The following is a 26,505-nucleotide window of genomic DNA, read 5'->3' as shown; positions in this document are numbered from 1 at the left end:
TATTTTAAAAATAAAAATTTTTTTTTAAATTTTATTATTTAATTACAATTTTATAACTAAATATTTGTTTCTTAAGATGCAGTCTATGATTATAAATATTTTCTCGTATTTGAAAAACACTTACCTGGTGGGATTCGAGAACTCGGGACCTCTGTATCGTGAGCTAACTGCCTTACGTGGTAGACTACTTCTTAATTTGATATAAAGTGTTATAGTCTACATGTCATAACCCCAGCGCAAATATATAATTTTTCAAAAATTATCTTAAGAAACAAATTCAGTTTAAAAAGAGTAATAAAATTTTGAATTGAACATATATGATATAATATTTCTTAATGTCGGGTGAATGTCAGAAACCATGCAGTGCCGACTCATTAGAAATTTGCGGCTCTATTTGTTAAAATACTGCAATTATTGTAAAACATGCTACTTAATATATTCAAACCTGACGATAATTTAATACAATTTTGTTTTTTACTTGGAATTCTTTATACGAATCCTTTATTCTTTATACTCGTTTTAATAGAAACAAACTATAAAAACTAAAGAAAATCTTATAAATTATCTCTTCCTAATATAAGTACAAACATATAAAAGAAAATAAATATTTATTTTTTATTTTAAAACTTAAAAACACATTAAAAATTCCAGATGCAATATAGAAATAATAATAAAAAAAAAATAACTTAAGAGTTATCTTCTATAACTGTAAACCTTATAACTTTAAAATACTTATAACTTTAACTTTATAACTTTAAGGCCCAGTTTCACACAAGTGTCGGTTAACTTTTAATCGTAGATTAACTCACTCTTCGTCTCCTTCTAACATCCACCTTAGAAAAAGACGAAGAGTGAGTTAATCTACGATTAAAAGTTAACCGACACTTGTGAAACTGGCCCTAAACCTTGAAGATTTAACCACATGAGATAAATCTTCTTAAAAGTTTGCTTTCATGTAACTTTTAAGTTAAGATCGAGATTCATAAAAAAACTTTAAAGTTTAATGATTTCTTATGATTACCTAAGATTTATTAAAATTACTTTAAAGCTACTTTTCCACTCCTTTAGAGTATCAGAATGCTATTTTAAAGTCAGTTTTTAAAACCTTTGGTTTTCTAAGATTATTTGACAGTCAGTTTTGAAATACTTTTAAATTTCTTAAATTACTTTAGATTAACCTTGTACACACTTTAATTTACCTAAAAATTTCTTAAGTAAACTCTTGAATTTTTAAAATTATTTTTAAGAACTTTAAAGTTATTTAAAGTACATTTTCCCCAGGGATTTTTTAAATATCTCCAGAAATGGTTTTTGCTACTGTTTGCAATTCACGCGCGTCTTAAAAAAATAATAATTGACTCAAGATTGCATAATGGTATAATAGTTTCCGACATCTTCATTGCATCCTTTAATTGAACGACGGAAATTCTACGTTTTTATTGTTAGATACAAGTAATTTTAAAGCCGCTAATGTACACAGTAAAAAAACGTGTGTACTAGCGATCCATATGTTAAAATTTTCTTGTGTCACCAAGATTTGATTATTATTTTAATGTAAAATTAACATACAGCTGTTATTTTTTTCTTAACATTTTTATGTGTCACATTTATGTCAACGTAATAATTTAACACTTTATAGGTATATGTCATTTAGAAATTAAATATTATTTTGAGTTCTTTTAAACACAATTATTTTAAAAAGTCAACACGTCTTAAAGTTATTTTAACACAAACAAAAGTTAAACATAAATGTTTAAATAATATATCTGAGCAAAATATATCTGAGATATAGCCAGATATCTTTATGCCTACATCTACAGTCAATATGCCATTATGTTCTGTCAACAGATTCTGTTACATTTCTGCTGACATTCTACCGACGAAACTTGTGCAGCAGGCACTTTCAAAATAATTTGCTCTCGACAGATTTGGCTATATACATCCGGGATTATATATATAAGTTATAAATGCATGCCATAAAAAACAAACAATGTAAAACGCCGCATTTACGATTTGTCTCGGAACTATAATTACTATAATTTTTTATTCGCGAATTTATTTAAAAAAAAACGACATTAATTATAAAATGTAGATTTTATAGCATGTAAATTCAATCGAAAAAGTTAAAATAAACGTTCTGTGAAATTGATGCATCACCATATAGATATAAATCTTATATTTGTTCTTTGATCTTTGATCTGCCATTCAGTCATATCACTAATAATCACGTAAACGTATTACCAAATATATTTTATCACGGTGTATGTTTCAATCAGTGTATTATATTGTTCTTGGATAAATTGTAGATAATAAAATCCAAATAATGGAGTTGAATAAGAAAACAGCCAAACGAGAAATCATTAAATATGACCTTGCAATGATTTATCTGGTCAAAAGTTCAAAAGTCCAAAAAATTGTGAAAGAATTATCTTTATAAATGTAATTATTGTGATTAAAATATTCTTTTAACGCACATAAATCTAACAGGATATATATTATTAATCTCTTACATAAAGATCAAATGAAAGAATAAAAATCGAAATACAGAAATCTAACAAAATAAACTTATTGTTAGAGTAAGAGGGAAGATGCTAGTAAGTCAAAGATGCCTGCACTTTGTTAATATTTTATTCATTATCCGTTAGATGGTAATGTTTTTTAGTCATTAACGTGAGATTGTGTGTGTTATTCATACAACGAGTGGAGACACATACAAATTTCTCCAGTTTTATCTTGTGTATCCGAAGAATCTGGGTAGATCTGTTTAAATCAAGTAATGAATAGGCTTTATATAATATATTATATACTCTTCTTTGTTAAGATCTTTTATAGTTTCTTTTTATTGAAAGTGGATTTATTTAACATATTTTGAAACCACGTGAAATAACTGTCTCATGACCTGAATAACCATTTCTTTTATGACGTTAGTCGTTAGTGTATGAAGAGTCAGAAGTGGAATTTTCTCCTCGTCATCGGGATAAAATGCCACTTTAGGAAAAATACTAGGGTGAGTGCACCAGTGAATGAACGATTAAGCGCACGGTCAGTTTTGGGAAAGGTTTTCTTTGTACTGGATGGTTATGGACTGACAAAACCAATTCTATTCGACATATTATATCCTAAATATTTGGATTAGATCGTTAAAACGTATTACTCGAACAGAAATATATATAAAAAACCCTATTGAAAGTGAAAATAGCAGTTCCCCCAGTAATTGAACACTCGGACCCAATCAATGAACAGCCTCTGCACCAGTAATTGAACAGACCAATCCAGTGAATGAACACTATCAAATAAAGTATAGTTATAGGTATTATAACGTATCATTTATTTTGCAAGATTTTATACATAAAGTAGGTATCTGCAGTCTTAACAGTAATAATTATCAAACATTTTTCAATAAAGTGATATAACAAAAGTAATATAACAAATAATTAGGAACTTTAATTATTATTGATAATTTTATACTTTTATTCTTGCACAGCGGTGATATGTAGGTGTCTAGTAGGTAAGTGGACTAATGTCAGTATGCTAAAAAAATGATGATCAGGTATTTACTAGATATTTCCTGTACCCCGCAACGAAAATAATTCAATTCTGATAGGTATTAGTATTATCAAAAAACATTTTAATTCAAATAACATCTCATAGTCCGGGAGCCCACCGATTTGTTCGACACTTCTTAAGTAAATAATATTACCTATAAGTGAAGATGAGGGGAAGCGGCCATACTTACTATTTTTATCAATTTCACGCGATGGGCCGCACACTCTCGTCGAAAACAATTTATAATATTACTTCACGAGCGAACTTCACGTATGTGACGAGTGGTGCTGCTACATAACGATACATAAATTCCGCTTCAAAAAAGTGCGGAAACCAAAGACTATGCTGACACCTTATTTCTTCGAGAAAAACGTGATACTGTTCATTCACTGGTGCACTCACCCTATTAGCGCGACGGATTATTTTATTTACACAAATATTAACATAAAATATTTGTGTTCTTATATTTTAATTTTTTAAATTATTGTGAACGCTATAATATTCGCATATCTAAATATATATCTAAAAAATGTATATCTAAAACAAAAATGTCAATTTTTCTGAAATTGTGTGTTTACTAGTTGTTAAACTAATGGTTAAACAGTTTATTGTTAAAAATAAATCTATGCATGTTTTTGTACGCGTATTGCACTTCATTTATTGAGTGCTGCATGTCTCTCACAAAATTTATATTGTCTTCTTCCATTACAAGTGGCATCTTACCTATCCAGGTAATTACTACGTTTACGCGAGCGTTACTTCTGTAGTAACTTACGATAATTCCTTCGCGTAAACGGGATTTTGTAGTAACTTACGATAATTTACTCCGCGTAAACGAGTGATATATCGTAAGTTACTACAGAAGTAACGCTCGCGTAAACGTAGTAAAGATTGCCAGTTTTGCAGGGATGTAATCAAATTACATTTTAATGATAACTTTTAGGGTGGCTATTTTCAGCACTGCTATGTGAAAACTTAAGTCTCATTTTGCAAAAATTTCGAAGCGATTGTGATTATATTGGTATATGAGGATTAAAAAAAATAATAATAACAGAGATCATTAAAATTTAAATTTATCGTAATACGAAAAGCATATTTTATTCGTATTATACATACAACATAAAGTTAATTACCTATATATTAATGATCATGCCAAACCGACATAATCAGGTACGTGCACATCTCGACAAAACTTGTTTTATAAAAGTATATCTATATTAACAATCGAATATGCTATCGATTGATTATTGTTCATTTCATTTTTAGGTAAAAATACACATATCGCATCGTAAAAATTACATTATCCGTTTAAGCGTCATGATCGTATTAGTATGTAATTGCATTTGTAAATCGTCGATTCAAATTCTCAACTTTGGTGAATTATGAGAATATACAAAGAACTTTATTTACTAATTTACAATTAGATCGTTTTTTAAATCGCTGTTTTCCTCTCCCGTCCTTAAAAGTTTTCTGTTATTTTTTTTGTCACTTAACGACCCAGACAACCAAGTCTGTCAAAAGTAGATCTTGCCAAGTATTTGCTATAAATTTTGTCGATAGAAAGACTACAGATTTGATACCGAATCTGATATATCACATAATGTCGGCAGAACGTCAATAGAAGTATAACAGAGTCTGCTAACATAATCAGACAGCAGATTCTGCTGGAACCGTTCAGGCTCCGCGCGGTTTCTGTTGCCAATCTACTCACGTTGCCTGTCAGTAAGCTCTGCTGCGCGGTTTCTGCTACCAATCTGTTGTCTGATTATGTTAGCAGACTCTGCTGGCAGAACACAAGCTGAACGCGGACGCAAGTTGATGTCAGTCTGCTGACATGTCTGATCAAATCTGTTACCAATCTACAGACTGCTATCATTTTGCTTACTAGGAAATTGATACTTGACACTAGAAAGATCGGGGTTCACGCTTGTTTAGAAGAATAACCTCGTATTCTGTGTATAAAAAATAGTAACAATTCATAAGTAAAAACAAATCAACTTGATAATTTAATCATTTGTTCTTGAAAATTTGTACAAACTTGATTTCTGAACTGATACAAGTGTAGAGTAGCGTAGAAAAGTTCGTCATTATTCGTGATGAGCTGTCAAAGGAATATCCTTACGTACAGTTGCTCGCCGTTATCTTTGGCGACGAAATGTGGCTGCGAATATTCATAAGCTTTTACAGGAATGCGTAAACACTTGTTTCGACATAGTCTATTTATCGGAACCGCTGTTCTTTATAAAGCGTCAAAAACATCTGGTCTTCAAAGTACAAAATTAATCTGGCAAGATACGTAGAAATTCGTGCGCTTATATAAATCACCTTGGACGTTCGTTGTTTGGTCCGAATATAATTTTAAGAACACAAGCATTCACATTTGATTTTTTCTAACTCTTTCTTTTTTTTTGCATCATGAAACTCACAGCCATTGGATAGAATAGAGTGATCGTTCGTGAAATACGTCATCGTTTAAGGCCGCGTATTCGTCCATTAAGGGTATTATAGACCCGATCGAGGGCAACTGATAAGTCCTCCCAAGGATCACGCGTGAATTGATCCTCTCGCTTTGCCTTCCCGTAGAGCCGCATAATTTAGTGATAACCGTTTGAATTCTTCTTTTGAAAAATTTTTCAAATGACTCAAGCGTATAAAAATTCGAATTGCCTCAAATATTATTCGATACTGGAAGAGTCTTCAGTCTTGAAAAATCTCGAAAGTTTCGAAATTCTTGAATTTGTAAAGAATCTCTCATTTGAGGTGTTCGAATATCTGAACGTTTAAAGTTTTTAGAAATAAGATTATTTTTCGTCTATGAAATGGATAATTGAAATTAATAAAAGTAACATAAAATGTTTAAAGAAAAAAATTTTTTCAAAACGTTCAAGATCATCAAAATAACTTCAAACATTTTTTTATTTCGACTAATATTCGAAACAATTCTGGACGTTCATTATATAGAAGTAATTCGTACTTAATGTCTCGAAGTCATTCTGCGATCGCATCGCGCTGACAAACGCTTGAATTTTGACGATAAACTCAAGATCGATGCGTGTGCTTGGTTGTGTTCTAACGAAAATGGGTACAGTAAAACAGGGAAGATACATATTTTGGATATTTATACGTGTATACTATAGAATAGTACCCTGGATAAATATGTTACAATATCGTTAACTACCAGCCGTCGTCGATATATTAAACTAAATCATATAAATAAGTTACATTAGTATTGGTCCTATATATCAACTAAGCAACCCTAAAACACGAAAGAAGTAAGTCATATTTTGTAGTACGTTCGAGACGTACCTCTTCGACGGCGAATGGTTGTCACCGTGAGAGTTCTCACCGAGAAATGCTGCGGAAATCTATCATTCGCGTAAAATTCCCTGTGTCTTGACTATGTTGTGAGGCGCCGCAAGCGAGTCTTTCTTATCGCCAATATCGCCATTTTACAATATCATTACGAGATTACCGATTACAAAAAAAATGCGTCCGTTGTTGTCTGCGCAGTTCTACGCGGTAAAAGGTAAACGTGAAAGTATAACACTTGTGCTAACTTGTTCGTCCACTCGCAACCACATCTGATTTTACAAGATGCTTAAGCGCACCGGTAGTCTACCGGGCGGTCTTGATCTTCCAACGCAGGAAGAGATACGCGGCAATTCGCAGCACGACGAAGATGAGTAGGAGAGCGAGAATATCCAAAGTAAAGTCAGCGTCGAGCATGTCCAGTTCCTCCAGGGTCGTCTCCGGATTCTTGAAGTGACAATACACCTAAAAAAAAAAAAAAAAACACGAAAATTTAGCAACATTGTTTGCCCGCGGGTATTAACGTCATGCGGATGCGGCACCAAACCTACCTGGAAACATTTCAGTTTCTGCCGGCCATAACCGTAAATGGTCAAAGCGGTGCCTTCGAAACCGTATCTGATATAACTAAGGTACGTGATCCATCGTAGATAGACCGGGATCGCGTCGAAGCTGACGAAGAACCCTGAGAAGAGGAGGAAAGGCACCGACATCACTGGCGCCAGGAACACACCGTTCTGCACATTCATCGCCGCGCCGACCACGAGACCCACTGATTGCGCGACGAAAGAAATCAGTAGACAGGTGCCCACGAACATGGAGAACCGCGTTATATCCGCCGGTTGACTCGTCAGGAAGTACACGACGGTGACGTACAATATGCAAAATATGGTCTGAAAAGCAAAGGACGTGAGAGTAACCATTTATTCGTCGTACAACGGTTACATATACATTGACAGCTAAGTCTGTCGAAAGCAGATCTCGCTGAAGCATCTGCTACAAATTTTATTGGCAAAAAGACTACAGATTTGATGCCTGTTCTGATATAAATATCACATAATGTCGGCAGAACCCCAACAGAAGTATAACAGAATCTATTTATTATCAGTCAGCAGATTGGCGGCAGAACTTGAGCAGATTTTGTTGAAACCGTTCAGGCTCCGCGCGGTTTCTGCTACCAATTTGTTGTCTGATTATGTTAGCAGACTCTGCTGGCAGAACACAAGCTGAATGCAATTGATGTCAGTCTGCTGACATGTTTGATCAAATCTGTTACCAATCTACAGACAGACTGCTATCATTTTGCTTACTGGGTTTCGCTTATATCGTTAATCGATGAATCTTACCTGGAACGGTAGATCTGAAACGGTAATCGCTAAGTAATACGACTTGAGAGAGTACCATCTGTTAAAGTTTTCTTTCAAAAGCACAGGCAGTTCCAGCGGGACTACAAATAAAAAAGAAATTAGTGTTTTATAGATATGTCACGATGTATCCATGAAAATAGTTTTTCGCGGTTGCGAAAGTAATAAGTATGATAAGTGTAAGTTGCAGACGACTTACAAGACAAAATTGTGATTGTCATGGAAGTGTACATGAGGAACAGCATGTTGAAGAACAAGAATCCCAGATTGCTAAGTACTTTAGCGCCGTCATTTCCGATATCGTAATACAATGCGCTGATTAACGCTGCCACCAGAATATGAGCGAAGAGTCGGAGATACATGAGAGTCTGTAGACATAATAAAGAAATATTAGAATTAGATAATATCTAAAAATTGAGAAACACATATTAGAGAAGTAATGGTATATTTCATTATAAGTAGTCGCGGTTATATTAAAGTTCCCAGACACCACCGTGTTCAAAATTGGGACATAAATCATATCATACGACGTCTTAAAAATATCTTAAATGTCTTTAAGACGTCTTATGTACCGATTTTGGACATGCATACTGTTTAGGTTGCAAGTATCGTAGAATTCGCAATTACAAATAGACAATGTTTCTTCAAATACCTACCCAATCTCTACGACTGAAAAGTAAAGCACGTTTCAGAATGATGTAAAATTGCGTTAATTCAGATGTGGGATATCTTTCCGGTGTAACTACGATGGAGTCGTCGAGCAAGGCTATGTTAGCATTGTCCTTCTTATCCGGATCCATAGATATTGCCACATCCAGTGCTAAAACATTAATTTTAATATATACATTACTTTATATTATTTTCAAACATTGCAACTGTAATATAATCAGAAGGAAGCCTATGTGGTGTCAAGGTCCACATACACAGAAAAAAAGAAAGTGTCAAATCAACACTGATATACTTATATCGAGACTTATATACTATATGCAAGAATATAATCTTAAATGAGATTATATATATTGCATTAAATGAAGAAAACTTGCTTGAATGAAATTATTTATATAGTTAAACGAAGTTTTATATAGTTTAATTAAGAAAAAAAACTTGAAATAAAAAGTTGAAATTCTTATAAGAAGATTACTGATACAAAGTATATCAGTCGAGAACAGAAAAATATCTGCTGCAAATGTTGCCGATAGAATGCCAGCAGAAATATAACAGATTCTGCTAACAGAATGTATATAATGGCAGATTGATAATAAGTGAATAAAATCTACCATTTAATTTTAAATGATGTATTCCATTTACATGTATATATATATATATATATATATATATATATATATATATATATACATATATATATAAACATGTATTGTATATATAGAAATGGATATATTATTTAACACTTTTAAGATTCTATAACTTTTGAAAAAATATGCACTTAATTTATCAATACTTTATTCTTATCGAAGTTAACAGTTCTTTTTTAAATTGACTATATATAGTCATATATAATTAGATATAATTATATATAATTATATATGATCATATAGAGACAAAATTCATATATAATTGCATTATATATAATCATATATATTTATATATATGATATATAATCTTTTTCTCGGAGGTATATACCATATATGAAGTTATACATAAACGACTGAAAAGTTATTATATCGCAGACATCATTATACCAATATAAAAAAGTGTTATATACCTTGTTTAGCAATGTCGTTTGTAGCGTATCCGGAAATGAGTTTTCCATTACTAATCTCGCTAGTTTTCTCTTCCGTGAATTTCTCCTCCAGATTACTGATGTCATTCTTGTTTTTGATCTTCAACTTGTCCAAGTTATCACTGTTCTTCAAAATACCCGCCGCAGCGGTGCAATTGTTCATTCCCTCTTTCGTCTCGGGGAACGGGTGTCCTTCGCGTATATCGTATTTGCCGTTGTTTATCGCGTTAATTAAGTTCTTGATATTATCGCCGTATTCGCCGCATGACACCTCAATGACTGAAAAACAGATCAGGAATCGTGCCATAAATGTTTGCATAAAAAAAAATTACTAATCTATTATAAATAAAAGCAGATCTTACAGAAATAATTTTTTTCGAAACTATTTTCCTTAATATATATCGCTCTAATATATAAAACAGTTATTATTATAAAATGCTAGAGAGCGCATTAGTATCATTTAACAATACTCACTAAACGACGCCGGATTGTGATAGCTCGGGCAATTAAGGCCAATTGTCCTTAGGAAAGGCACCAGTTGCGATGTAGAACCTTGGTAAACGCATTGACCCTCGGCCAATGTGTAGAGAGCATCGAACATCTCGAAAAGTCTCGCGCTGGGCTGATGAATGGTGCATATTATCGTTCTGCCCCCACGTGCCAGAGTCTTGAGTAACGAGATACATTGGAAACAGGACGAGGAATCCAGGCCGCTATAAGTGTAAACAGCCGAATAAATCAGTATCGTTACAGTGTACTTATACTTTCTTCTTCATATTCAGTAAAAAAAGTGCAGTAATATCCTTTAATATATATATCAACACTAATAAATAAGAATTAAGTCTTATTAAAAGTCTCCCCATCTCCAATATTAACGTGTAAACGGCGCCGGTGGCGCTAAATAAGAGTAATCTTTTTAAAGAGAGGAGAACCAAAAGTTCTTGATTCAAGTATAAGCCTTGAAAGGACCGGTCACGGGTTTACCCGCGTGACGTCGCGTTCTGTCATCATGGTCCATGGAGGAAAGTGATATACCGAGCGATCCGATCCTTACAGAACCGGTTGCGAGACAAAAGAATGTTTCGAGAAGACGCGTGATACGATAGGTCAGGAAACTGACTACCGGACTTAAACTTTGAACAGCATGAGTAATTTATTATTTATGTCGCACTTATCATCTATCAAAAGCATTGCGCGCGATAATTCGTGGAATAAGATGCGGCGCCATTGTAAATGCAAAAATTCCAATGTAGGTGTAGGTATACATACGGCGCCTCAGTGAAAGTTGTCGGCGAGAAAGAAAACATTTCAAAAACCGAGTTTACTTTCTCCCGTTGCGTGTTAAACCCTTTTGTATCTCATTTTATCTAACGTAAGCGAGATGATTCCAGATATTCACTCGGTATTCGTGTATCTAATGATTTTTCTACATATATCAATATGTGATTTAAAGCGTGGATTAGTTTCCAACCGATATTAAGTAGAAAGCACAAAAGCCAAATTAATTCAAGTTACTTAATTTCCGGTGACAGATTTGATGTTTTCAAGAATAAAAAAAATGTTCGTGTAATTATTTATCGTTAACATAGCTGATAGCTGCATCGATATTCCTTGAAAGTTGCAAGGAGAAATTCAACCTGAATTATACACGTTTTATTAAAATTTAAAAAAAGTTCGCTCGTTTCCTTGCAACCTTGTAGAAAGATAAGAGATACCATGGCATTGCTCGTGCCATTGCCCGTGCCATTGCCCCAAGATCGACATTCGAAGATCAAGGAAATTATTGAGGAAAGGCGAAGTTTCTCTTATTTAGAGAAAGCAAAAGAGATCGTTATACTAGATTTCCTGTGGGTTGATTGACTATAGAGATCAATTCGATCAAACGCTCTTAAGCATTCTATACTCTTTCTTTATTCTCTTTTCATGCTTCATTTTCATTGACAAATCACATCACAAAGTTCGTTCTTGAATTAAAATTGTTGTGTACATGGGGAATTAAAATTATAATACGTGATACGTCACTTATGGACAGTTTATCAATACATCGTAATTTTTATCTAGCTGCAACATGTTTATCTGAGTTAATGCGTCAGAGTTTTAATTTTTAAAGGCAAAATTCACTTTCAAATTTATGTGAACACGATCATAAATATTGAATTATGTATTTTGCATAATAATTAAAACTTACCTAGTTGGTTCATCGAAAAACATTATAGGGGGATTGTTCACTAACTCCAGAGCGATGGACAGCCTTTTCTTTTGACCGCCGCTCAGGTTCGAGGTCATGGTACGGCGGTGCTCAGACAAGCCGAGAGTCTCAAGGATTTCCTGGATCTACGCGGAAGGATCGACGAAATTCATGGCAATAAACTGAATAGCATGTAAAATCATATTGACCTTAATTGAGGATAAAGGCGGAAGTTGTCGCAAAACGGTTTGAAGAATACATTACATTTTTATTTGATATAATTAAAATAATGCCGATAATTAGCTGTAAAATTGCGCAGATTTCCTTTTAATAAATAATAATTTTTTCGTAGCGCCAAAGTAGATAAAACAAGCAACAAGTACAACGATAAATTTTACTATTTATCACTATATGCAATATTTTTATAATGCAAAAGATAAAATTTATATGTATTACATATCTGTACACGAATAAACAATTTCACTCAACCGTTATGCACCTTGAAGAGTTCGTCCGAAAGGCAAAAGATTAAATAAGAAGATTTAACTTACCACTTCTTCTTTCTCTGCTTGGCTAACGTGTGAGCCGAGCTTGAGGTTCGCTGCAACCTTCATAGCTTCCGCGACCGTTAGATTCATGTGAAGCTGATTATCCTGCATGATGTAGCAGGAGAGTTTCCTGAAGGCACTGAGGTTTCTTTCGTGGCCGTTCATCGTGACGCTGCCTTCCGCGCCTGTCGTCCTGATAAGAAATTTCTAATGAATAATTCTAAATATTGGGGAAAAAACAATCTTGATACATTTTGCTGCCAGCAATTCCCCGCAGATCCATATGTTGTATCATAAAGACGATTTATAGAAGATGCAAATTTATGCACACGCATATCTCTTCGCCAGTCTCATTGTCCGAATATAAAAACGTCTTTTATCCGCTCTTACGTCAGAACGATGCTTTTTTACGTCAGTAAAACGTTCGCTGAAGAAATTAGAATTTAGGCTGCCCTGATGAAAAAATTTATCATATTTTCTCAGAAATTTTGTAAAAATTGAGAACTTGTAAAAAATTAAAAAAAATAAAATAAAATTTCTCAGATACTTTACGGAAATAATTGGATGAGGATTTTCGAAATATATCAGTATCCATATAGAAAATTTCTGATAAATTGCATAGATTTTCTCATATTTATTCACATTTCTACAAAGTTGATATGTTGATTGGAAAAATCTGAAATATTTTATTCTTATTTTGTCTGAGTTTTTCTGAAATACGTTCCAATTCGTATAAAAAAATCTGAAAAATTCTGAGCATTCTGATGAAAAAGTCTGAAAATTTTAATAGACATTCTGACTAATATTATAAAAAATTCTAAGACATTTTTCCACCAGGGCAGTAGTAGACGCTCCGTTCTGTTGGCCAAAAATACAGTCATTAATGACTCAACGATTTTTCGTTCCGTCGCATAAAGACAGGCTCAATGTCAGATCGTCGTGCGTGCATCGTGAAAAGGTTCTCAATCGCGGATGCGCGAAACGCGATTCGACTCACCGCGCTGGTTGACTGTGAAACCGGTTTGGAAAATGCGATGGAAAAGAAGCGAACGAGCGGCGAAACAACTTTTACGTGCCAACAAATACACCGTAGGTCACGTTGCTCGCAGGCAGACTGTATCGAGCCTGCCAAGCTGTGTACCACTGTGCAAATATTGCGGGGAGCAGAATCGAAAAGCTGATCGATCTCGAGGCGCAATTAAGCAGGTGAAATCGGGTGGATCGGAAGAAATCACCGGTCGTATTCGTGTCGCACATTTGTGTTCATATAATTATTCATATCTTTTATATATTTATATATTATATATTTTTTTAAATTTTAACTTAAATTATGCGCAGAATATTCATGCATTTAAACAGACCGCGACGTACAAAGTCGACGACTTTGAGCAAAACAATTTATTATAATTGCATATATTGCTTTTTATACCGTAATTGACTGTCTCGATCGAAATGCGATCATGAAACGTCGTTATATCGAGCAATTAGCGGCCGAGATCTGCGTGCCGGTTTCTACAAAATATCGAAGACCGGTTCAAATAACAGTTCAATTTGAGAGCATTCCTCGGAAAGGTGTCATTTGCAACGCCCTTGTACATATACGATTTAGAGGCAGCAAAACGCACGTTGTCACGCTATAGTTTCTTGCTTGACAGTTGTACTTACAATCTCTACGTAAAATCGGAGGCAGGAACGCGCCTTGACATCGCAACTGCTCTATTCGATTTGTACGCAAATGAGAAGGAACTTTTTTTTACTATGCGGAATGCTAAGTAGGCAACCTCTGACTAGGCGATAGCTCTCGACGCTCGTAACATTTTGAAAGATAATTTATTTCTCGGACAAGTCAGTTCGGTATCCATTGATTTATTTAAATAGATGCATAATCGTATTATTTGCATTGCAGCATTAATTAGCTTAATATTCCGATGCAATAAATAAAAAATATATATCGCGCTTTAAAAAAATACGCTAAATGAAAGAACCCAGAAAAATTTTTCTGACAATTTACATAGTTCTTTTGGAGTATTCTTGAAAAAGTACAAATGTAAACTGCTTCATCAAGCAGAACGTTTTGGTAGAAGTTAATCGGTCGAAGCATATTGCATGAAGTAGAAAATATCAAATGCGTTGTCAATTTTTTATAAATTAAATAATTCCGAACGCTTTTGCGGAGTGGTTTCTATACGATACGCAGCTGAATTGTACATACGCATGGCTGTATACAAATTGTCGCGCGATATATGCGGGCATGGATATTCCTGTCGCGCGTATAAGCAAAATTTTTTATTATCTCAAATATCAACGGCGGAATATTTCGGTTCCGTAGCAGTTTCATAACGGTACAAAATGCGAAGAAAGTGAGAACGTACACATATCGCCGAAGAAAGCGAGACCGTAGCATGGCGAAGAAAGCGAAACGTTTGGACAACGTTTGGACAAAAAACTGAAAGTGCGTGGCGACGAGGTCATGGCGAGAGATTACGCGACGAAATCTTTCCGCAAAGAGACGCACGTTACTTTCCGTACGCTGCATACACTTAAATTCGTAGTGTTAAATTATACTCAACTATAGAGTCATTTTTAACTATTCCTATAGGTCTGCTACTCCTATTCAATATGTCGTTAATTTAACTAAACTAAAGGCCATTGCACGTAACAAAGTTTTAGTCATAATCGTATAAAGCCGTAAGAAAATAGACCACGCACACTCGATTATTCTTCGAGCTCAAGGAGAATAATCGACTTACGATTATAACTAAAAATTTGTTACGTGCAATGGCCTTAATGAAGTTAAAATAATACTGTTTTGTGTTAAAATAATAAATTCTGACGCGTATAATAATCAAAAATAACAAAATGTTATTCAACTCAAGATATTGGTTTTAAATTTCCTTTAATATTTAACAGTGTAGATTTGTACGAATGCCCTAATGTCCAGTAATGAATTAAAACTTTAGACTAAACTAAACTTTATACTCAATTTTTGCGGAAAAAAAAGACGTTGTTATTCTCTGTTCGCGCATTATTCTCCTGATTGCAGTTTTCCCAATAGGTGTCGCATTTATTTATTGACGTATGAACAACAGACGCGAGGATTTCTTTTACAGGAAATACCTGTTACTCGGCGTTTCGGTTAATAATCTGACGTATATCTTTTCTAAAAAAAAGGTCCGACGAAATGCTTCGCGCTTTGATGCTGGAAGAGACTGCGAATGTTCTGCGATCGGAGAAACTGAATAAAAAGCCGCTGATGGCGACATTCAAACCGCTTGAATATTCTTTTTGTTTCAATATTCTTTTCAACTGGTCTTTGAGAAATGGAAGTTTGCAAAGTATATGCAGTATTTTGTAGCAATATATCAAGGTAATCGAATAATATAATAATATGATTTAATATGATTTAATATGAATAAATAGCGAGCAAAAGAATTCTAATTTATGGAGATTGTTCTGTATGATAAATTAAAATCGACTTTTTCGAAGTCGCTTATTATTCCCGAGTGAATTTCTTGTCTCCCCGATTTTTCTTTTAGTAACTTTACTTTCAATAATACAGAATTAGTGACAAAATGTAGGGGGAATAATTAGAACGAGAGTCGTACACTCGAGTGAATCATGGAACACTATCAAGCTGTTCAACGGCAAAGAATGAATAAAATGACTTTTCATCTGCTACTACTACCAGCCTATTTGTATATATGGTAATATACATTAATTGCAACATGTTGCAAACTATTACGATAACAAGACGACAAGTATGCGCGAGTTTATATCTCGTTCTACCGATTAATATTTGCGCAAGATATATTTAATTCGAAATATGCGTGCGCCTTTTCGCGCCATTTTAATGCGCCGTTACAGACGTTACAGTATTATTTTACTGGCAATAACTGTATCATGTGGAAGCAGCTGACTCACTTGTATCCGGTGAGGATATTTAGGAGCGTTGACTTTCCAGCGCCTGAAGGGCCCATAATAGCCGTCAGTTCGCTTGACCGCAGTCTGCCGCTGACGGATTTGAGAATCGTCTTCACATCTGAAAATGGAATAAAACTTTTAGATCCGTGATAATTAAGAGTAAATCTTAATATTTTCTGTTTGCCAATAATATTGGCGATAACCTAGACCATTAAAAGATTTGCATTAATTGACAGATTTGAATTATAAAGAAATGATTTTCTAAAATAATTATCTTTTAACAAATATTTTTTTTTTTAATGCAAATTAAGATAATAAAGAACAAGGATAGATTATGCTTATTTATTTTTGAACATGAAGTATATTTTCTAATGACTTATCGGATTAAAATATTTGCGCGTATCGTGAAAAACAAGTTTACGGTACGCACGTATTTGCAATGGCAAATAATTGAGTATAATTGGTACTCTCGATGAGCTCATGGATTAATCAGAATTAAGTATTTCTTTTTTTATACAATCAGTCAACCGTTGACCGTCGTACCGAGATGGCACAAGTGTAATCTCTACTTTTTATGACTTACGACTACTAATACATATCTTAGGGATATCGGACAAAGAGAACAGGACAAAGTCCAAGACAAATAAACTTATACATTACATCGCATTCGCGTGTACAGCTTGTATGATTCATATATAGACGCAAGGCCGAAAGAGCTATTTTAATTGATAAATTCGCTGCAACGTAGAAAGCTAAATTATTCCGTTATTTCAGGCTCAGTGTTGTTAATTGCGATCATTAAGTGATTTATATAATAATAAAAGAAATAAAGCGATCAGGAGTGATAAAAATTTTTGGTAATAATTAAACGGATATGTATAACGTATATATTTTTAATTCGTAGTTAATTATATGAGGATTCGGTTTGACGCAGTTTCTACTTATTATGTTTTAATATGTTCAAAAATCGAAAACGCGAATCACTGTATACATTTTATTTTATATTTTATCTGATCACTATCAACTACTTAGTTGAATAAATAATGCGTAATACCTGTTCTACATTTTGTATTCGTTAATAATAGCCTTCCTTGAGGAATAAAGGGATTCCTTGTTCCTTATTAGTTATTCTACATTTCATTAACCTTCCTTGATCGATCAAAAAACCTTAAAATTTATGAAGTGAAAAATGAGGAACAAGGAATCCTTACTCAAGAAAGTACTATGAATACGGCTATAAATATCTTAATTTTAAATCAAAATTATGACAAAAGAAATTCATCCACGTATTTTCAGACAAATATTTTTCTTGCGTTGTAATAAATATAAATAATATTTATTTACTCCCAGTAACATAAAAACATTTTAATATTCTTGAAATACGGGAATCCCATTCTATTTCTGCCAGTAAAATTATTGTTCCATTCGATATCGATTCGATCGAAAAACACGTTTTATTATTTACCAGCCAAAAAGGAGAAACAAAACTTATTGCTTTTCAACGCAAAAGCAAGTGTAATCTTGTTTGAATTCCGGTATGCAAAAAATTTTTTTCTATTTCTGCCAATATTGGTAAAAGAATTTACAAAGCGAAAGAGAAAAAAGTATCTGCTTCGACTGCATGAACATGAACAAAATTTATCAATCTGACTTGATACGTCAGAAGCGATAACGATACGATTGTCTTACTATAGGGTCGTATAACTTGACCTCCCGACTTTATAGCTCTCGATTTCACTAGTGTTCTTATTTCAAAATCGTAAGTGGAGAAGTGGATAATGGCCTGAACACGATGCTTTAGCAATCGCAGTCCCCTTAACAGGAACACACTTTGATTTAAAGTTAGGCTACTATTGCAACGTACGTACGTACGTCTGTCCCAAAGAAAAAAGACATCGGGCACGTTAATGTATATTGTTGACCGCAAAACTTTGCATATTCTTTCTCACGTCACGAACTGCATAATCAGTGAAACAATGAGCTCTGCAGAACAAAAGCTCGGCAGAACGATTTCTCAGAATCTGTTCTTCGACTTTAAAACTTTAATACATTCGCAGAGACTATGAAAAAGCACATAAAAAAAGTATATAAATTATATTATATATATATATATATATATATATATATATATATTATACATTATATATTATATTATATATTATATATATATATATATATATATATACACTCTTAACAAAAAATATATAATATAATATAAAATATATAAGAAATGCACACACAAATTTTACTATATACAAAATAAAAATTGAATACTTTTTAACTATTGTAATGTTGCATTTTAAAAGTTTATTTTATAGGCACGCTTTTTCTCCAAATCTGATAAACGAAAAATTGTTTAAAGGACGTTTTAGTCTCTGAGATGTCTAAAAGCGTCACAAGAAATATTTCGTTCGCTAATCGTTAGCCGTTAATTACCAAGGCAAGGAAGTACTGTCTATTTTCATTCATCTGACCATCCGGACGAGGTATTTCGTACGAAAGTAACAACGAAATAATCGCTTAAAGACACACTCCGCATTACATTCACGTGTTGTCTTGCCATAAGATGGTGGCGTTACGTATGCACGCAAAGTGGCAATTTAACGTTCCCTGAGGAAGATAAATGCCACCGTTGTCACGTACGTCATTCATATGAGTATCCTCCACCTGGCCACCCGGTTGCTCGCTACGTGCGCAAATATTTGCGAATCGAACGTGAAGATGCATAAAATCGCAATGACACAAGCTACTAAAATGCTATTTTGATTTCAATTCAAGGCGAACCAGTTCCAATCCACTTTTATAATACATGCCGAGACAGTGCCCGAGAGTTCTAGGATGTGATATTAGTGACGAAACAGATCGCATGCAAATCTCTTATAATGTCGAACGCAAATCATTCTGAATTTGCAATAAATAGCGTACGAATTTCGATGAGATATCTTTATTGTCTATATCAATATATATCTTTGTCTTTAAGCGCGTCTGTTATATTTGTCACGCATTATATTTGGCAATATTTGCACTTAAAAAATCATTATTTGCAAGAAAATAGGTTTCTTTGAATTTAGTTTCTTTAATTCAAAGAAGTATTAGGTAGATTCGAGAAAATATTTTAAACTCGCAATCAGAAAAATGTTTTATTAAATCTACCTAATACTTCTTTGAATTAAGGAAACTAAATTCGAATAAATTTATTTTCTTGCAAATAATAAATTTTTTTCCAGTCTATAAATTCGCTTTAAACTTTTATTAACTATGGCCAGTATTCATAGTCGGTTCTTATATGTAAGATCGTTTTAAGTTCATCTTTAGATACTACGTAGCCAATCAAACATTATCTAAAGATAAACTTAAGACAATCTTAAATAAAAGATCTGACTATGAATACCGGCCTATACGTCTATTGTTCTCTCTGGAACGCTCTGGAACGTGTGTCACTCTCTCTTCACCAGGCATTGTTGCTGTTTCTAGGAAATCCGATAATGTGTGGGCGTTGTGCGTTCTCTTCGCATGGCTTTTAATGTGATCAACAGGAAACATACGATTTCTGGAATATCCTGTACATTATTCCCTCCCCACATGCTTGGCAAAGTTAACACACGCGAGGCGTTTATTGCCTCGTAAGATAATTTCGCTGTGACAGTTTATCACCTATGACGTTTATTGCTCGAATGCACAATATTATGATCGTAACTACTATGACCGTATATACACGTTGATCTTATATAATTGCTTTTTCATGAATCAACGTTATACCCTACACATGTAAATATGACATTATACGCGCGAATATCGCGGATAAATTATTATGAACCTATCTCCTAACTCGGATTTATCGTGCCACTTATAATTAGGCCAAATAACAACTATTATTATCGATTAAAAATTAAATAGGGACATTTCGTATATAATGCCGATATATCTAGATATATATAAATATATACTCATACAGTGAGTCACTAACTATTCTCACATTCGATAACTTTGTAACTATTTTGTTGCTAGAAAAATTAGTTCAAATCACAAGCATTTAATTATATATGTGCATCTTATAATTTTCTCGTTATGTTTTAATTTGCGTTTGTGAATTCATTTTTGTATAGTAACAATAGTTACAAAGTTATTGGATGTGAAAATAGTTAGTGACACACCCGGTATATATATACAAATGTTAATGACTCATAAATATAATTAACGTTTCTACTTTTAAAATCACCGGTATATAATTTTTACGACGTTTTCTGACTTCAACCTTTGTGTATTCCAGAACACTGATGAGAACACGGCCATGTGTTATAATCAGAACGCGGGTTCCTCGTTATCGCTCGAATAGAGAGCGGTTTGTTTGAAGAAAAAGCAAAATATACAAAGTGCAAATACTAGCTGTTAACCCGGTCTCTGTTCCTCGATCCTCGAAAAGCGAAGAAAGCCAATGACCTATGCACGCTGATGGCTGCTTTCCTAAGTAGCAAAGAGCTACGTGCTCGATTAATGTAATTGAAGTAAGTGTCTTCGTGGAAAGATCCGCGTCTTTAATATACCAACTGTTTCATAAGCTTAAAAAAATGGAGAATGAAATACGACGAATCGTGCATGGCGAAGATCGTCCGACAATCTAGATCAGGAGGTTTCTGATATGTGCCGCACTATCATTTTAGATCACTATTACCGATACGTTTTACGATCGTTGCAACTTTCCAAAATGATTGCGTCACACAAAAATATATTTAAAAAATGTAAAAGTTACTCCTTAAGAGGATTCAAACTCGTTAAATGTTGTGAAATTATATTAAAAGTTGATTAATATCACAGTTAATACATTTTATTTAATAATAAAATATATTTTAGACTTCAATCAAATAATTTCAAGATGACTACCGCTCCTCAGTGACAATATAAAGTAAATATCTACTGTCTGTAATAACGTCCACTAATTGCACCATTACCGTCGATTGATCACGTACGTAGAATATCGCCGACCATACACGAACGAGCCTTCGGACTTACTCGCAAAGAGAAAGAGAGGCGAATCGAGTTTGCCAATTTCGAGTCTGGAAGAGGCTGCATGAGGCGAATTGCGCAAAACGTGGATTGCAAAGTCTCGCTTTGACATACGGCAGTTTACAACGCTTAAATTACTCCGATTGCTCAGGCTGTATGTTCTACGACCTACGTGCATGCGGATACGTTTATGCATTGAATGTATATAAATACAGAAGCAGAAGATATATATATATATATATATATATATATATATATATATATATATATAGAGAGAGAGAGAGAGAGAGAGAGAGAGAGAGAGAGAGAGAGAGAGAGAGAGAGAGAGGCAGGAGGAGAGAGAGACGAGAGACAGACGAGATCTCAAAATCTCATGCCCGGCTAGCTGTCTTTTCGTCATGTTAACATGACGTCACGTTAAACTTTCTTCATTTTATGTTGCAACTGTGCGAATACAACAGCACAAAAACGCTTCACGTACGTTTCATCGAGGCGCTGTACCTTAATTTCACAAATGTATTGTGTATCGTATGACCATCAGCCGCGACGAGCAATCCTATCTGAATAGTATTCGCACACGTCCGATAATTTCAACACAATATTTGCATAAGACAACACGAGATAATCTCGCGCGAGAAATCCTCAACATACTATAGAAATTATTCCTCGTGGCATCTTCGCAGGCTGCTCTGAAGAATCGCAATTATCTCGAAGAGAACGAAAAATTCTGTGGACATTTTTTCCTTACTCCGAAGAAAAAATATCGAGTCTTTTATTAATATAATAATTTCGTGGTGGGGAAATGAAAAGTGTCCAGGATTTGTTCCAAATTTTTCGTAATCTTGAAATATGCGTTTACTCACGAGACGACGCCGACGTTCGACCCCTTGGCTCGTCGCTATTCTTATACATTATTGATAAACATTTTAACGACCGTAAGGAAAGTGATAATTGCGAGCAAGGGTATTTGATAAGGGACGCTCGATGAGAGAGTCACCTTAGTATGTCAAGTTTTATTATGTGAATACTGCGTTCTTGATGAAACAATGACATAGGAATTTCCGTAGGGAGAAGGGGGAGGAAAGAGATTGTAATAAAAACCGCTAAAGACAGCATCGCAATTAAGAGTAAGTTATAAAAACGTAAAAAGTGGGAGCCTCGGTAATGGGATGCAAAGTTGTATTGTTCCATGCACGAAACAGGTTTCTTTACTTTTTGCGCACGTCGAAACGTGTCGTTCAGCCACGCGAGCGATGTAGATTTTACTGCTACTCGAAATGCATCTTGCTCTCTAAATCAACGAAAAAACACGCTCGATGGCCGTTACAAGACACGAATTCGATAAGTGTAAGCCGAAGTCACAGCTCGTGCTTTCCGCGTGCCGCGATATCTGTGCGCTGATATCAGTTTATCTGTGATACACCGTGACATAAAAGATTCGTCCGAGCTCGTCAAGTACGTGCACATAAATAAATTTACTCGATCGAAAACCAGAGGCACGCGATTATGTTTCCCTATAGCGCAACGTCTTTGTAATAATGAAACGGGTAGACTTAACGGCGGATGAGCAAATGATATATATCTTAATTCAAGATATTATATTAATAGAAATAAATTTTATTCCTAAATGTAATGGATATAAGGTAATCGTTTCGAATTTACTTAGTCTTCTTCAGTATTAAAATAGAATTTACTTCTATTTTCGTATTGAAGAAGATTAATTGTAAGTGAAGTCGAAACGTTTATATTTATTACGCATTTAGGAATAAAATTTATTCCTATAATAATGTAATTGTATCTTGAATTTAGCTCTAGTATTGTTGGTCCATTATTTTCTCCTATATCTTTACATAAAAAACGAGCCTGATATTTCAATAATTAAATATCATATCTCGTTGTGTTAATGACAGTCGTCATTATTATTTATTTTCGATAAGACACCCTTATAAAAGACAAGATCATCAAAGTACGAGTGTCCCTGCATCCACGAATGCACACCTACAACCATATGTGTCCCGCGATAAGAATTATCTAACACATTGAAGTGCCGTTCGTATTTTTATCTGGACTATAACAATAATTATCGTTTGTAATACACGTTTTCTTGGTCCCGAACAAACAATTAGTCTTCTGATAATGTTACACATTAAACGAATGATATTTCTTGTTCTATCAGTTCTATTCCGAGTTATGAAAGCATGGCATCCGAACGATTGATCATCGAAATGTTCGCCGCGCCGCGCCGGCGCGCCATGTAACGTCTATCACTGGAAAAGGGAAAAATAACGAATATATACGACGTATCATCGTCCGGTGCTTAATTATTGCCCATACACGACAAGAAGATGAGTATTATTACCGGAGGTGTCTCTCCGCAAAAGAGAGATAGCATTACTAGAATAACGTAATAATGCTACTACGTCCTGAATTACGTGGTCGCGGCTGTACTTATAGACTCCAAATGGCGGTCGTCAAGGCCGCCAGAGTATGATTTTCAGCACTCCCAGATGATGCGTTATCGGCGGATTGCAAAAGATATTTTGATTTTCACATTCGATCTCACGATAAGGCGCGCGATCGATCGATATCGCGTATCTTCGCCATCTGCTATATACGTATCACGTTCGGATGCTTCAAATCCATTACCAATCAATTCCATAATCAAAGTGTCTAAAGTTCTAGAATATCCAAAGTAGAATCATGACCAGCGGGTGATGCCAATAAAATGAAGTTTTAGCGTTACAAGTGAAGCGATTCACTTCGCGCTCGCGAGAGCCACGATAAGACGGAACAAAGACTCTTCGATGATGTTTACCGCTCGATATTATTATTATACGTTTATCTGTCGACTACACGTCGATTCAAGCGTGCCATGCGTTTCGAGCTAGAAAGAAACGTGTTCCGTTCTCGTTTCTTCAAGAAAATCACATCTATTCCCTAAAAATTTCCCCGAAATATTTTCAAATGTAAGAGGACAGGGCTAGCGAGTAAAGCTGGATATATGTTAGTGCTTAGAATATGTTGATTTTTATATTCTGACCAGTATTTTTATCAAATCTCTCATAGCACAGGTTTCATATACACACCATCAATTATGAGAATCATCAGAACGGTGAACATCTTTTTCGGCACTAATTATGAGGTTTTCATACATATGAAGGGGTAAAAGCCATAGTGATGTAAGTCAAATTTTTTAAAATATTGACTTACACCACTATGGCTTTTACCCCTCCATATATGTACAATATATCGGCTCTATTGTAATGCGAAATATTAAATTAAGTTTTTTCGTTGGAATTCAACAACTCTTATTAATTTGCGTTTTTCCGTTGAAATAATTTGTAATATCCATTACGCACTGAAGATGACCATATTGAAGGTTGAAACGTTTGTTTTTAATGTTACTAATTTATGATACATATTTTAAACATCAACATCCAGCTTTGTTCGCTAACCCTGTCCTCTTATATTGTTTATAATTATACGAACGTGGTAATATATTTACTTTTACATATTTTCCAAAGTATTTAAGATACACGCACACAGTTCAACTCAAGATTCATGTGTTTCTTTGTACACTCAAGAATTACATGCCGACATACCTTGGAGATCTCTAAGATACCATGTCGTAATCGGCCTTCTTGCAAAATTGCAGTCGCTAATCCTATTCGTGAAAAGCAAACATCGAATTACACCTCTTATTACGAATTCTTCATCGAAAACTTGGAGAAACACGCACGTTGCTCACGTTACTTTCAAATCGGTTTGCGCTGACGCTAATAAAGGATAAAGAGGTGAAGGCAATCGTCCAGTGATCTGATTCTATAACGTTATAATTTCAATAATAACAAGCAGCAGAGTGAACGATCGATTTTAATACTCGGTTAATACCCTTACATTCATCAAAGATTGATTCGTTGCGGAAGTACTTTCATATGAGCTATATAAGAAGAGAAAGAGGCAAGACGAGTGCGTCATGTTCTCAGGCTATAAATAATCGGAATATACAACGTAATCTATGACGTGTATAGCCATAAAATATGCGGCGAAATGTCACACATCGCGAATATAGTCTGACTGCGATACAAAGGGCATTACGGAAAATTAATCGTGCTTATGTGTATACGATACGACTTCCAAGCACTATTATTAATATATCGATCTGGTGCACATCAGGTACAACGGTTCACCTGATACCGATACCGAGCACAACAGGTGGTATTGCTTAGCCTGCGCCCGCAAACCGCGCAGCATCGATCGTATCGGATGGAGTTTTCCTAGGTTTTTCCTGTTCAAAGTACGAAAGAGAATCATTTATGAATATTTCCTTTATGAACCGCGTTCCGGCACCGCCTTATCTTTCGCATGCCGTATCACGATGATAAGAATATCCAAGAGTGCATTCGCGGGCGCCCGTTGCACGCGGTTACACCGTGCCGCATTTCTTCAGACACGCATTTCTTCGACGTGTTTGGCATGCGAACGGTGCACTTTCACTCGACGGTCAATGTCATCGGAAACCAGTTTCCAACCGTTTATCTGACGCCGGCTGGTTCCTGCATACGGGAAGGTGCGGAGGATATAAAACCGGGAAATCCGGAGTTCGGTTTAGGGGTCCTTTCTCATGGGTATGTGCAAATGATCCGTAATACATTCACGGACGTTCCTGAATAATGGAATTATCTGCTACCGCATTAAAAAATATTCCACACAAAGTTTATAAAAAAGCGTGTAATACATTGTGTTACACTGTGTTAATTTTGGTCTACATCGTAAGTTTGAAGCGTTACTTACATGAGGCAAATTGAACTTTCCGCGCAAAAATGATGTGCGCCTAAGGGTCGGTTTCACCATCTCCGATTAACTGTAACCTTCGTTTAGTTC

The 26,505-nt window shown here is 34.6% G+C and overlaps 1 protein-coding gene across 3 annotated transcripts in view; it reads right to left on the bottom strand.

Moving 5' to 3' along the window:
* Positions 1-4,606: 4,606 nt before the first annotated feature.
* The window catches only part of LOC143901173 (ATP-binding cassette sub-family G member 4), a 38,462-nt gene continuing 16,563 nt past the window's right edge, over positions 4,607-26,505 (bottom strand). For all 3 annotated transcript variants that reach the window (XM_077413226.1, XM_077413225.1, XM_077413224.1), the window contains 10 exons: positions 16,618-16,735; positions 12,700-12,889; positions 12,149-12,294; positions 10,435-10,673; positions 9,943-10,239; positions 8,876-9,039; positions 8,419-8,587; positions 8,202-8,302; positions 7,407-7,748; positions 4,607-7,320 (listed from right to left, as the gene is read on the bottom strand). In XM_077413226.1, coding sequence (XP_077269352.1) covers positions 7,162-7,320; positions 7,407-7,748; positions 8,202-8,302; positions 8,419-8,587; positions 8,876-9,039; positions 9,943-10,239; positions 10,435-10,673; positions 12,149-12,294; positions 12,700-12,889; positions 16,618-16,735 — 1,925 coding nt within the window. In that variant the 3' untranslated portion in view covers positions 4,607-7,161. The remainder of the gene's footprint in view (positions 7,321-7,406; positions 7,749-8,201; positions 8,303-8,418; positions 8,588-8,875; positions 9,040-9,942; positions 10,240-10,434; positions 10,674-12,148; positions 12,295-12,699; positions 12,890-16,617; positions 16,736-26,505) is intronic.

The sequence above is a fragment of the Temnothorax americanus genome, unplaced genomic scaffold, assembly GCF_048541705.1.
Source record: "Temnothorax americanus isolate GAGA-0224 unplaced genomic scaffold, ASM4854170v1 Scaffold32, whole genome shotgun sequence".
Taxonomy (NCBI): Eukaryota; Metazoa; Arthropoda; class Insecta; order Hymenoptera; family Formicidae; genus Temnothorax; species Temnothorax americanus.
This window is presented reverse-complemented; position numbering and strand designations above follow the sequence as displayed.